General features: G+C 52.9%; 2 protein-coding genes across 3 annotated transcripts in view; one reads left to right on the forward strand and one right to left on the reverse strand.

The window, feature by feature from the left end:
* Positions 1 to 12,920, forward strand: part of Cdh23 (cadherin related 23) — a 365,574-nt gene that overhangs the window by 260,914 nt on the left and 91,740 nt on the right. Inside the window, 3 exon segments of the mRNA XM_040732605.1 lie at positions 1,449 to 1,601; positions 3,169 to 3,282; positions 5,786 to 5,934. Of these exon segments, the coding sequence (XP_040588539.1) occupies positions 1,449 to 1,601; positions 3,169 to 3,282; positions 5,786 to 5,934 (416 nt within the window).
* On the reverse strand, positions 522 to 12,255 carry CUNH10orf105 (chromosome unknown C10orf105 homolog). Of its 2 annotated transcripts, none has more exons than XM_013113923.3 (2): positions 12,020 to 12,255; positions 522 to 9,168 (listed from the first exon to the last, which is right to left on the reverse strand). In XM_013113923.3, the coding sequence occupies exon 2, from the start codon at positions 9,161 to 9,163 to the stop codon at positions 8,777 to 8,779; it is 387 nt and encodes a 128-aa protein (XP_012969377.1). In that variant the 5' UTR covers positions 9,164 to 9,168; positions 12,020 to 12,255; the 3' UTR covers positions 522 to 8,776. The 2 variants fall into 2 exon arrangements, with proteins under 2 accessions (XP_012969377.1, XP_040588538.1); XM_040732604.1 differs by lacking the exon at positions 12,020 to 12,255 and adding an exon at positions 11,190 to 11,226.

Here is a 12,920-nt window from a genome sequence, read left to right on the forward strand (position 1 = left end):
CCCCATTCTGTAGGTATGAGGAGACTCCCCATTCTGTAGGTATGAAACCATAGGGCTTCATGGCTATGGTGGAAAGAAGTTAGGTAGGGGACTCTGCTCCCAGATCCTTCACCCCTTGGGGCTAAGTGCCATTGTGCTCACCCTGTGTGATGGAGTACAGTTTCCCATCTGCAAATTCTTTAGCTCTGAGAATGATGGTGGCTGGAGGCAGGAAGGACCCTAAGGAAGTATGAGCAGGGCTTAGCCGGACGTGGTCCTCCTGGCTTTCCATCCAGAGGATGTAGGGAAGCAGACAGGTGGTTACCCTCACATAGACACACACCCTGGTCCTCCTCAGTGGAGACCTGGGATAGCGAGCATCTCAGAGTCAGCTCTTTCCTCTCCTATGAATACAAGGCTCCCTAGTAGATGCCGGGAGCCAGTTTGGGGATCCGGCACTCCACCAAGTAATCAGTAAGAAATGTGTCCCCTCTTTCAAAGAGGACCCCTATTGCATGGGAATCAAGATTCACTAGACTCAGTACAAGTTAAGTGAAGTTTATTTGGGGAGATTACACTTACACAAAAGGCGGGTGACCGCCACAGGTTCCAGCTTCAAGGATCCTCCCAAACTGTTTCCTGTGACCCAACCAGCAGCAAGAGAGCTCTGGGGTCTGTGACCCCAGATCTAGTCCTCTCCTCCATCACATCCTCACCCGTGACCACGCCCAAATGGGCGTGGCCAGTGCTACAGGTATGAGCAGGGTGGATATCTCACTACAAACCCCCAAAGAACTTCTTTTCCAAGCTCAGCAAAACCACAAATAGTGACAATGGCCTGTCACTTCTAATGGCATTACAGAGAATGGGGGAAGTCATCTTACTTGTAAGGGTCACCCTAAACCCCATGTGCTCAAGAGAGAGGGGAGTTGGTGTAAAAAGCTAGACATACAAATATTTAAGGGAAATTAAAATTTTAGGAAGGAAAACCCCCAGAGCCAGATCCCTGAGATCCCTCTCTTAAGCTGGGGTAGATCTCTCCAAGACCACAGCCCCTCCCCCTCTATCGCTGTGTGACTGCAGATAAGTTACTCAACTGCTCTGAGCCTCTGTCCTCCCATCTACAGTGTGGCTGGTGACGCCTGCCTCAGAACGACGCCATAAAGGGTGGCTGTGGACTGAGTGAGAACCCTTAGTGTCATTGTCATTATTAATATTGCTGTTGTTGTTAAGGACGCACTGGCCTTATCACAGCTATATGACAGTCAGGGATGGTGTGTGTGCCAGCTCTAGTCAGTTTGGACCTTGCTAGCTCAGCCACCATACAGGACCCCTGGATTCATAAGCAGACAGCATTGACACAAATGTCACCGGGAGCCCTTGACCCCCTTGGAAACCCTTTCGCTGCATGCACCTGAGCATCCACGGTAGTAGCCAGGCCTAGCCTAGTGTGTCCCTTCCGTTTGCAGTGTTGGATGTGAATGATGAGACGCCTACCTTCTTCCCTGCTGTGTACAACGTGTCCGTGTCTGAGGACGTTCCCCGTGAGTTCCGTGTGGTCTGGCTGAACTGCACAGACAATGACGTGGGCCTCAACGCGGAGCTCAGCTATTTCATCACAGGTACTTCCCTCGCTGCCTCCTGGCTGCCCCAACCCTCCTGACAGGGACAGAAGGGAGGAAAGGGGACATGGGCCTCTACCCTCATGCCTCCCCAGGGGCTTGCTCCTGGTTCAGGGAGCTTCAAGGCTGAAGGTGTACTGTGTGGGGGTAGTCAGAGGGGACAGTGTTGACTGGGGTGACTCTTCACCCCACCTCAGGGTGAGAAAGCAATCCTGAAGGAACGTGGCTTCATCCTTCCCCGAGAACTCCTATCTGTTGAGAGGCAGGTGGCTGCAAACTCCCTAAAGGGATTAGTTTGGGCTGGAACAGGTTCAGTAGCTACTGCCGGTTGAGTTGGGGCTAACCCTGATGAGGTCCTGCCCTGGCTTTCTGGGGAAAGTGAGCCTGTCACAGTAGTGGAACCTACAGGGGACAGTAAACACGCTCTGCAGTTGTCATCCCAAGCTAGCATAGTTTTTCGGCTTTTTTCAAGCATGGCCCCTCTGACAGGCACTAGAAGGTAGGGCCGGCGGGAAGAGCCCTCCACACCCCTCAGCCCTCCCATAACCGCCTTCTTTGTCCTTGTGAGCCGTCTGGGGTCCTGTCATGTCTCTACCACATCTGGGCACGCTTGCCTGAAGACATGCCCAGTGTGCACACTACCCTCCCTGACCACCTGGCCCCAGCAGTAAGGGATCCCAGGCTCATGTGTCACTCATGGGCTTTCCTGTAGCTGCAATGACTTTTCAGCCCTCAGGCTTTCCTTCCCAGGCCCTTCCCTTCCTTTCCTCCTCATGCTCAGCTCCTAGCCCAAAGGCCATCCAAGAGAGCCACAGTTAGCGAGACAGTTACCGCATGACATTAGCCTAGAGGCTCTGCGGCCAACACTAACTCCCACTTACTTCCTCCCTGTCCCATGAAGAACTGGGTTCTGTCCATTGCAGGAGACTATCAGACTGTGAGGAGTCCAGACGTTGACTTCCAGGGCTTTCCCTCAGGGGCAAACCATGTAAAGAGAAAGGAGACTTCCCAGGACCCCCAAAGTGACTGTTTCGTGCTCACTGGCCTTGAGCCTTTGTAGATTTCCATCTCTGAAATCAACTGAGTGACCCCAATTCGTCTAAGCACATTTCAATGGCGCCCTCTGCTGTCTAACATACTGTACTACAGCCAGCTCACGTGAGGTGGGTCTCTCCCTCGATAGTCCCAGAGAACCCTCTCCCCTGGCTCCACCCCACAAGGGGACCACCATCCAGGGCCACCAAGCCTCACCTGTCTCCTGTCCACTCTCCCCTCTGCTCCATTCCAGTCCTCCCTGGGCACAGAACCTCAGTTCAAGTGGAGGTTATATGACCTGGCCCATAATTAGAGTGTCTGGTACACAGTAGGTGCTCAATAGATGTTGAACACTTACGCTTCTAGTCAGTCATTCAGCCCACACAGGCTGCCTTCCACCTGTAAGAGATTAATGGCATCCCTTGAGGGGTCCTGTGCAGGTGCCCATTTAGGAGGAGAGTCATGGTGCCTCCTTCTGTCTGATATAGAGCTCTGCTGCCCAACCTGACTCTTCCTTCACTTGTGCCTGCAGGGGGAAATGTGGACGGGAAGTTCAGTGTGGGCTACCGGGATGCTGTGGTGAGAACCGTTGTCGGCCTGGACCGTGAGACCACAGCTGCATACACGCTCGTGCTGGAGGCCATAGGTAAGAGCTAGCTGTCATGCATATTGCCTGCACAGTTATCCTAGGCAGAGTTCACACTGGGGAAGCAGGCTTGGAGTCCAAACTCTGCCCCCAGGCAGTGAAGAAAGGTCCACTGCACTCACAGTATTCCCGGACACTGTAGGGTAAGCGGTTACTTTCCAGTGCTCCCAAGTACAGAGGAGGGTGAGGCCGCATGCAGGCCACTAAATGGACTCATTGTTGCTCTGCCAGAACAAAGCAGGAAGGGGAGACAGGTGATATATGAACATTGCACATCTATGCATGATGGCACACACCTGTGATCCTAGCACAGGGGAGGAGTGGGCAGAAGGTTCAAGAGTTCAAAGCCATTCCCAACTGCACAGCAAGTTTGAGGACTGCCTATGCCACCTGAGACTTTTCTCAAACAATCAAAAATTAAAATAAATGGGCAGTGACTAGTTAGGACTCGGGGCGCCGCTAGACCTCAGTCACCCTGCACTGGTCGTTCTGCGCTGTGAGTTGATTGTGTCGTTCTCTGGACCATGGTGGTCATTCATTACAGCCACCCCAATTCAGCATCCTTCCAGCTTCAAGCGTAGCAGTAGAGAAGCCTTCTCCCCAGCCTTGGCAGCTTCAGCCTTTAGAGCAGCTGCGGTTGGTTCCATCTGGTCCGTGTTGGTGGCTGGGCACCTCATTATGGCTAGGGAAGTGAAGTGTGCCCAATTATGCCTGTACGTTGTCCGTCTCTAGTGCTACAGACAGGGTGATGGGGCAGGGAGGGTATCCCACCCATCTCAGCATCAGTGGGGGACAGTCAGGTGTGGTTTTCCCAGAAAAGGGCAGGATGTGCTGATGGGCAGACAAGGTGTGTGTGTGTGTATGTGTGTGTGTGCATGCGCTCATATACACGCGCACACATGCACACGTGCATGTGTCTGTGAATGTCTGTGTGTATGCATGTGCCTGTGTGCATGTCTCTGTGTGAGCAGGAATGAGCTATGTCACACTCTTCCAATCAGCTGTCCCTCGCAGTTCCACCATGCCCCGCTGGCTCTGTCCTGCTGTGCTCTCTGCCCATCCTGAGTGTAGCCTGGGAAGTCACTGCGTTTTGGAGAGCCATCTCCCAACTTGAGCCAGCCTTGGCTTGAGCTGGCAGAAGCACAGGGCTTTGGTCCCATCCTCCATGGATGTCTTCTAGCTCAGCATCCTCAGCTGAGGCAGGGTCTTTGGGATGAGAGGGAGGGGCCTAGAAGAGTAAAAGGGGCCACCGTGGGGTGAATGACCTGTACCCCAGTGTGTGCTCAGCTGGAAAGAAAAACCAAATCACCATCTGTCCCCAGCCAACCCAGCTGTCCTGCCCCTCCCTGGGTTGAGTGTCCTGGTTGGGACACACACACTGGGCAGGAGTGTCACCTTCTGGGAAGGACTTTCAGAAGCTTTCCCGGGTGGGGCCATGGCACCTGCGGCACAGCTCTCCACCCTGGCTGGCTCCCATAGAGCCACCATGCTTTAAGTTTGAGAACCAAGTCCATCCTGTAGGAACACTGGTCTGGCCATCCTGATGTTTAATAGGGAACAATAATACTTAGTGAGGAACTTTTTTTAAAAAGCCTTTACACCAAAGTTCAGATGCTCAGTCTCTCTTGAGAAATCAGAGTCCCTGTGTCCCTGGACCCACATTTCGCCCATCGCCTGTGACTGGAGCAGCAAACACCTGCCCTTGAGGTGACTGACCCAGGCGTCTTACCCCGTATCCCTCGCCCTTCACTGTACCCTGGCCTGGACAGCAGGCGGTGTCATATTTCCTCACCTGTGTGGGCCCCAGCCTGGCTGGGACAAATCAAGGCAACCTTGGTGGCTTAAAAGAATGTGGAGTCTCTGGTTCTGGAGGTTCAAAACCAAGGTGTTGGCAGAGCCGCAGTCCTCCATAGACTCCCGCCTTGCCTCTCCATGTCTGACGGCTACAGGGTTCCTCGGCTTATGGCTCCATCTTCATACGACCTTCTCTTTGATGGTGGTTGCATTTTGAGACAGGCGGCGCTCAAATAACTGGTCTCTAACAATCCCCCTGCCTTGGCTTGCCATCAGACACTACAGGCACCCACTATGCTCAGAGTACCTTGTCTTCTAAGGACACTTAATCACTGGGTAAACACTGGCCTCCCTTCAAGATCCTTAACATTAATTGCGTCTCCAAAAGCCCCTTTTATGAAATGAATAATGTGCACAGATTCCTAAAAATTCGACCGTTCACCCCACCTTCTTCAGTGTCTTGCTTAGCTACGCTGTGAGCTGGGAAGGAGAATCCTGTCTACTTCCCTAGACCGCTGTGAGGACTGAATGAGCCTCAGAAGTTTATCTGTGACGTGGCATTATGTCAGCCCTGGGTATTGTTAGTGATGTTGATGGTCTGGAAGGGCAATGAGCCGCCATCCCTTGAGGCTGGTATAGGACAGCGTGTCTCTGGTTGACAGCTTGGAGTACCTAGCTTCTAATACCTGCTCTCCTTCACCTCCCACAGACAATGGCCCTGTAGGCAAGCGGCGCACAGGCACGGCCACTGTGTTTGTCACAGTTCTGGACGTGAATGACAACCGGCCCATCTTTCTGCAAAGCAGCTATGAGGCCAGCGTCCCAGAAGACATCCCAGAGGGCCACAGCATCGTGCAGGCAGGTGGCAGGCTGGGGCCAGGCAGGGATATACTCAGCCCCGAGGTCACTGGTTCAGTAGCATCATGTCACAGAGGGTAGGGGCAGCGGGAGGCCAGCGTGGCCTGGAAGTGGCTTGTACTTCAAGGAAAGGCATGCATGTTCCCTCCTCCCTTCTGGCAAGAGTGGGCCCCAGTCTGTGTGAGCTGAGGACAGGGCCCTGGCTTGCCTTAGCCTCCCCCAGAGCCTTTCAGAGCACTGGGCAGGGGAGAGTAACTCTTTCCTGGAAAGGAGTCAAGGAGTGAGAGCCAGGGCTCACCAAGGCTAGACAGAGCGGCTTTCACAGCTCCTTGGCCACACTCCCCCTTGAAAGAAAGCAGGCAGAAGAAGAAAGGGCTCCTTGGCCTAGAGTAGGAGTCACAGCTAAGAGGCCCAGGGGCAGGATGACCCTGAAAATGAAGCGTGTGTGCTTGCACACACACACACACACACACACACACACACACACACACACACACACACAGTGGGGCTGCTTAGTTGCTGGGGGGAAGACAGGAACTGAATGGCCCACTTCACCAGCCTCAGTGTTTTCCACGCAATCCAAGGGTGAGCCAAACTCAACAGAGATGGACCTGCCACTATGGCCTGTTCCCTAGCTCAGGAGGGAAGGAAGAGTGGGGGGTAAAGAGAATCTACCTCCCTATGGGGGCACTGGGAATGGTCAAGAAAGGAACAGAAGGAAAGCAGCCTCAGTAGAGTCCAGGAAGGCCAGAGACATGCAAGAGTCCAGCAGCTGGCTCCTGAGGGGGGAGGAATGAGTCCTCCCCCTGCCTCTCTATCCATGAAGCAGTGGAACAACACCCTAACTTAGTACATGCCTTTCCCAGCTCATTGATAGACACCCCAGAACCTGCAACCCATCCAACATAGGATGTAGTAGGCCATGGAGGAGTTTAACCTAAGATGCTTTAGGCAGGTGAAGAGGCAAGGGGTACTCAAAGCCCTTTGGAGAGAAGCTGGCTTGCTTCCTGGCCCTGAAGTCTTGGTTTCTATGTACAATTAGACTTGGGACCACACCCTGGAATTCCTGAGTGACACAGAGCTCCCCTGTTCTCCCCACTTCTGAGATGTTCAGGGTCTCAGGACACTTTCTCCCCCAGGCCATGCAAAGATGCCCACCCCACCCACACTCTTATTACAAGGATGCAAGAGGAAGGGACAGTGACCTTACCTCTATAGCACCCTTGGAGAGCCACCGTCTTTAGGGGTATCACAGGGGACACTAGGCCATTGGTGTAGGTCAGGCTCACACCAGATGCCTGCTGCCTTGGGGATGTAATGAGTTCTGGGACAGGATGTGGCTCCCGGCAGCTCCCAGGCTTGTAGGAAAGAAGACAGACAAGCCCGTGCATGCTGCTGGCCTCCCTGAGACAGATGAGAGAGGGGAAGAGCTCCAGAAGGAAGGGCAGTTCTATTGCAAAACAAAGAAGGCTTCAAAATGCAGGTCCCAGCCAAGCTTAAACCATAGACAGGGAGGACAGATCATTCAGTTGCCTTAAGGGTCTGGTCAGGATGAGGCTAGGAACGTAAATTACAGAGAGCCCACTACACACCGAGGAACAGGTCCATCCAGCAGGCAAGGGGAACCAGTGAGAGCTCCGGATCTAAGCTCAGTCCTTGGGAATATTGGGTGACTTTACTCTGGGTCATAGCAGCTAAGGTGGGCTGTCCCGGGTCACTTGACTCTGGGATAGGACCTAAGCATTGTAGGTCCCCTCTGCCTAAGCTTCAAGTCTGAGATGCGGCAGAGGCCTTGGCCATGGAAGGTGGGACAAAAGGCTGGGATTCCCAGCAGCCCGCACCACACTGCAGTGGCCCTGCTTCAACAGGTCACTTGATGAAGTTGTTGCCACAACACAGAGAGTGCGGCTGGCGCCAAGCCAGCCTTGATCGTCCCGCTGTCCTGAGAGGTCTGGTTTACGCTACCTGAGAGGAGACCAGCTCTTTCCCAGTGAGACGTGGTACTGCTACCATGAATCCTCAGAGTCCAGGCAGCATCCCCTCCAGGACTAGCAGTGGCCAGCCTCCTACACAACCTCCATGTAGCCTTGGACAACAGCCTCTTTTTTGTTTGTTTGACTTGTTTGGATTTCATTTGATTCAGGATGTCATGTTGTAGCCAGGCTGCCTCAAACAATCCTCCTGCCTTGGCCTGTTGCGTGCTGGGATTACAAGTGTGAACTACCATACTCAGCGTATAGGAAACTTCCGTGGGCTGCCGTCTTCAGGCCCTCCCGATCTGTCCTGACAGGAGGCCACGAAGGGGATTCCCAGGTTCATGATTTGATACTTGCCAGAGCCCTGGCTGGCAACCAACCAGACCCACAAGGAGGTGCAGGACCGCCAAAAAAGGAATTCCTGCATCCGTTTCCCCGGGGTACTAGGTTAGCACAGATGCAAGCTAGTGTAGACCCAGGATATGCAAACATCCCACTTAGTTGAGGTGTCTGGACCTTTTAGCAGCTGCACTAAGTAGGGCCTTTAAACAATGGAAAGGCTTCTGGAGGGTCAGGAGGTGCTATTCCTGGGATCAATAGATACCTAGCTTCCAAAAAGGGGTGCTGTGGTACCCCAAGTTATACCTCAGGGCCACAGGGTAAAGGTCTAGAGGCCTGTAGATATTTTGATCCAAGGATATGTTAACAAGCAGAAGCAGGGGCCTTCAGAGTCTTCTGGGAAAGGACATGGGTTGGACACACAGAGAAATACTGGGCAGGGTCAGTCCAGGGTATCACTGTCCTACAGACTTCAATGCCAGGCTCCTTAGGAGGCAGGATGGTTGTGGGTACAGATGAGCACTGTATCACATCTTGGTGGCTTCAGTGAAGTCACAGTCGCCTCGGTGGTCATCAAGGCCCGGCAGAGGACACTGCTGGACAGCAGACCTGCCTCGCCGGAAGCTGTGCAGAGAACGGCGTAGAGAGCCCAGACGCTTCCAGAGCCGGAGCCTGGGCTCACTGGGGCTCACTGGGTGATGCGGCATGTATTCCCGGGCCCCTTGACGACCAGGGTCCAGTGCAGTTGGCTTACACAGCATCATGAATAGCAGGCAAGAGGCCAACAGCAGAAAAATGCAGGCCAGGGCGATGAGAACTGACACAGGATCGGCAGCCGCGGTGTAAGTCCCAGAAGTGGCAGGAGTCGTAGGGAAGGCTGGGGGACTGGGAAGGCTGGAGCTCCCTGTGCTCATGGTGTCTGCAAGGGCAGGACAGAGAATCAGGGTAAAGCAGCTGCATCCCAGGCAGGGAGGTGAGACTCACCTGGAGCGTGCCAGTGAGGGTTGAGAAGTTTGCCATGCTCTCATGATGTTCTTGCTACAGGTTAGTTAGTACAGCGAAGCCCAGAGAGGTATCATATACAGCTGATTAGTGATTGGGCTGGATCTGAACCCAGAGCTTCTCTCTGCCCTGCAGCCATAAAGAGCACAGTGTACTGAAAGCTTTCTGGCATTTTATAATCAGTTCTCAGCAATTACCATACAGTCTTTTTTTTTTTTTTTTGGTTTTATGAGACAGGGTTTCTCTATATTGTTTTGGAGGCTATTGGTCCAGCCCGGCCTCGAACTCACAGAGATCCACCTGCCTCTGCCTCCCGAGTGCTGGGATTAAAGGCATGCGCCACCACCGCCCGGCTACCACAGTCTTAAACTTAAAAACCCACCTCTAAGCCCAATCTGTCAGTGAGCCACTTAATGAGTTAAGAACAAGTCAGAGTGTAAGATGCTGTGGTGGGCTGGTGGGGACCCTAACAATGGGCTAAGGCCAAGGCTAGGGTCCCACACATGTGTTTTGATGGTTGCTTGGTGTGTTTTGTAGTGGTGCATGCCTGTAATCCCAGCACTCTGGAGATGGGGGGAGGAGGAATAGGAATTCAAGGCCAGTTTTAGCTAAAAGATTTGAGACCAGCCTGAGCTATGTAAGACTCAGAGAGATATAGATATAGATATAGATATAGATATAGATATAGATATAGATATAGATATAGATATAGATATAGATATAGATATAGATATAGATGGATGGATAGATGGATGGATGGATGGATGGATGGATGGATGGATGGATGGATGGATGGATGGATGGATGGACAGACAGATATTTGAGTGCTTGACCTCTTGACATGCCGAAATCTCACTGTTGGCTCCTCTGGCGTCCCCTCTACAGTGGCCACACTCCTTCATGCCCACCACATATCATTCCACCCGCCTGGATCCATGGTTACTGTTGTTGCTACTTCCTGATGTGGTCTAACCTGCTCCCAAGGAAACTGAGGCCAAACACAAGGCCACGTAGGCAAACAAAGAGAAAGGCCTAATGTCCTGACTCCTGGTCCCATGCCTGCCCTCTTACTAGGCGCCCCCCAACCCTCTCTGAGTCACTCAGACAACTCTCAAGAAACACAAACCATGAAGACTTGACAGAGTGAAGCCAGAAACCTACCCTGTAACATCATTCACCTTCTAGACATTTCCATTATCCCTCAGAGGATCCATCCTGTGTGGGGAATGCCACAGACTGTCCTCGTAGACAAAGGACCAGACTAAACTTGTATGACTGGTGACTGGTGGTAATAATTCCAGAGCCTTGGTGCAGGTAATGCATGCCCAAAGAAGACAGATAGGCAGCTCCCTAGGCTGGACTTTGGGGACATAGAAACTTTTGCCAGGCTCTTCAGCCTTCTCAACTGAGGCAAGAAAGGTTTTTTTTTTCTTTTTGCCTTGTTTTGTTTTGTTTGATTGTTTTTTTAGGGCAAGCATTCCTGCTATTTAAATACTAGCAACTAATTTGAAGTTGTTTGAAGCACAGAAGAAAGACGGGTATTACAAAATGCCAGATAAACTTTGATTCTGAAAGTTTTGAAATCAATTTTCAAATATTGGATGTGCTACCCAGGCCAATCAAAACACACAAATGGCCTCCATCCAGCTGACAGCCCAGCATCTACGCCTTTTCAATTACACAACCCAATAGAGAAAACCCAAAGATCCAAATAGAAGTTTGTCCTCACTCTGACCTCAGAGCCTCACCTGAGGCTAAGGCAGAGCAGCTTCCTCCTCCCCAGCTTACTTCGTATCTCCCTCAGGCTCTAGCACCAAAGCCAGGGTCATAGGGGAGGCTCAGTTACGCCAAGGCCCTGCCTATAGTTATGGGGAATCACAGAGCATGGCCACCCTGGCCCCTTAGCCCCTACAGCCCTTGCCCCACCTGGGCACTCACCAGCAACTCCGGGACCTAACTCCTGGCTCTGGGCACAGCTGACTGAGGGCATCCAGGGCTCTCCACCCACCTACCACCCATCTCTTACCCCAGCCCCTCCCAGCCCTGGAAGCCGCTCCAGGCTGGAAATTCTGATGCTCGTCTAACTGCTCAGGGCCTCCACCCTTCAGGCCTTGGGCCTGGAAACTCTCTGAGTGAACAGCATCCACGGATCAGCCCTTCCTGCAGTCTGAGCTGGAGTGTGGATAGGGCATACCCACTGCCGTCCCCCATGGAGAGAAGCTAGCTATCCCTTGGTTCTCAGCACTTGACCCCAGTATGGAAAGGGCAGTCTGAGCTGAGAAACACCTTCATCCTGCTAGCTCAGAACCCAGAGAAACTGTGGAGCTATAAACCCCAGGGTCACTTCTGCATGGGCACCTGAGCAACTCTAGTGTAGTCGGTGACTTCCGGGTGCTTGAGAACAGGCCCAGGAGTTTGGGGTAGGCCCAGATGCTGGGTTCCCTGCTGCCAGCCAGCAAGAACAGCTGGTTCTGGAAGAATGACTCCTGAAGCCCAAGCATGGAGCCCCTTCCTTCTGAGCCCTCCACTGAATGCACCCTCTGCAAGCTCTCCCTAATACTTTCTTACTTCCCTTCAAATCCCACACAGAAAGTGTGACCTCGGTTTAGCCATTCCCGTTTGCTGAACCTTGTTTCTTTTCTCAGAGCAATAGAAGGACTCCCCAAATCTGAGCACACCCTCATGCGCTCCCATGTTCCCAGTAAGAGTCTCTCCAGTTTCTTCCACTGCCTTTCTCTACAGTCCTTCAACAATGACCTCAGGCCTACCCTTGGAGGTCTGTGTTCTCAGTGGCAGGGTCTCTCAGCTGTCCCAGGAGGTCCAAGGTGTATCCGCCGATGTGTCCCCATGTATTGCTGTGCCTGCCACAGGCTGGCTTTCGTTTTGTTTTTTCCTGCTGGGCCTGGTTTTGTTGAGAGTGTCCTGGCCTGCCTGGGGGAGGGGACAATTGGGACTGTAGGGATGGCAAGTGAGTGGGAAGAGGGAGAGGGGAGCCCCCTTGTATGGCTCACTCTAGCCTGTCTCCTTGGAGCCCTCTCATGTGTGGACACACTGGTGACAGCAGGGGACAAGTTTAACTGCCTCCTGGGCCTGGCGGCCCCATCATCTCCCTTGGAAATCTGAATGGTATGGTCGACTATTCAATGCTTGCCAGCCTCCAGGTTACCAGGGAGAGGGTCTATTAGCGGAGAGACAGCAGGAGGAGGGCAACCATAGTGATGGGCCCTGCACCCCCACCCCTGAGGCCTCCCCTGCAGGGTCCCTCGGCCCTGTCTTTTCTGGATTCTCAGAAGAGGGTCCCTTTTAAGGCGTCTGGCTGCAGAAGTGAGGGCAAAGAGCATTTTTCACATTTCAAAATGAGGGACTGGGGGACAGGCCATTCATAGTTTGAGTGAAGTACCAGGTTCTTGCCAACTCCCCTTTCTTCCAAGAATCCCAAACTTCCCTAGCAACCAACTGCCTGCTTAGGGGCCCAAGTTTTGTGCATCTTGTCTACCAGGGCCCTCTGAGGTATCAGAATGCAACACGGTAGTAGTCACAGCTACACCTAAGGCCTATAGCCTTCCAGTGTACTATTAAACACCTTGGTGACCTAGCACGCCTCCCCCCGCACCCCCCCCCCGCAACAGGTGACAAGGCCAATAAGTTTGTGCTGGGTAGGAATCCAGT

This window comes from Mesocricetus auratus, unplaced genomic scaffold (assembly GCF_017639785.1).
Source record: "Mesocricetus auratus isolate SY011 unplaced genomic scaffold, BCM_Maur_2.0 Super-Scaffold_100027, whole genome shotgun sequence".
NCBI classification, from domain to species: domain Eukaryota; kingdom Metazoa; phylum Chordata; class Mammalia; order Rodentia; family Cricetidae; genus Mesocricetus; species Mesocricetus auratus.

Excerpts from the sequence above, each read along its gene's own strand:
- CUNH10orf105 (XM_013113923.3), bottom strand. The coding sequence starts at position 9,163 with ATGAGCACAGGGAGCTCCAGCCTTCCCAGTCCCCCAGCCTTCCCTACG.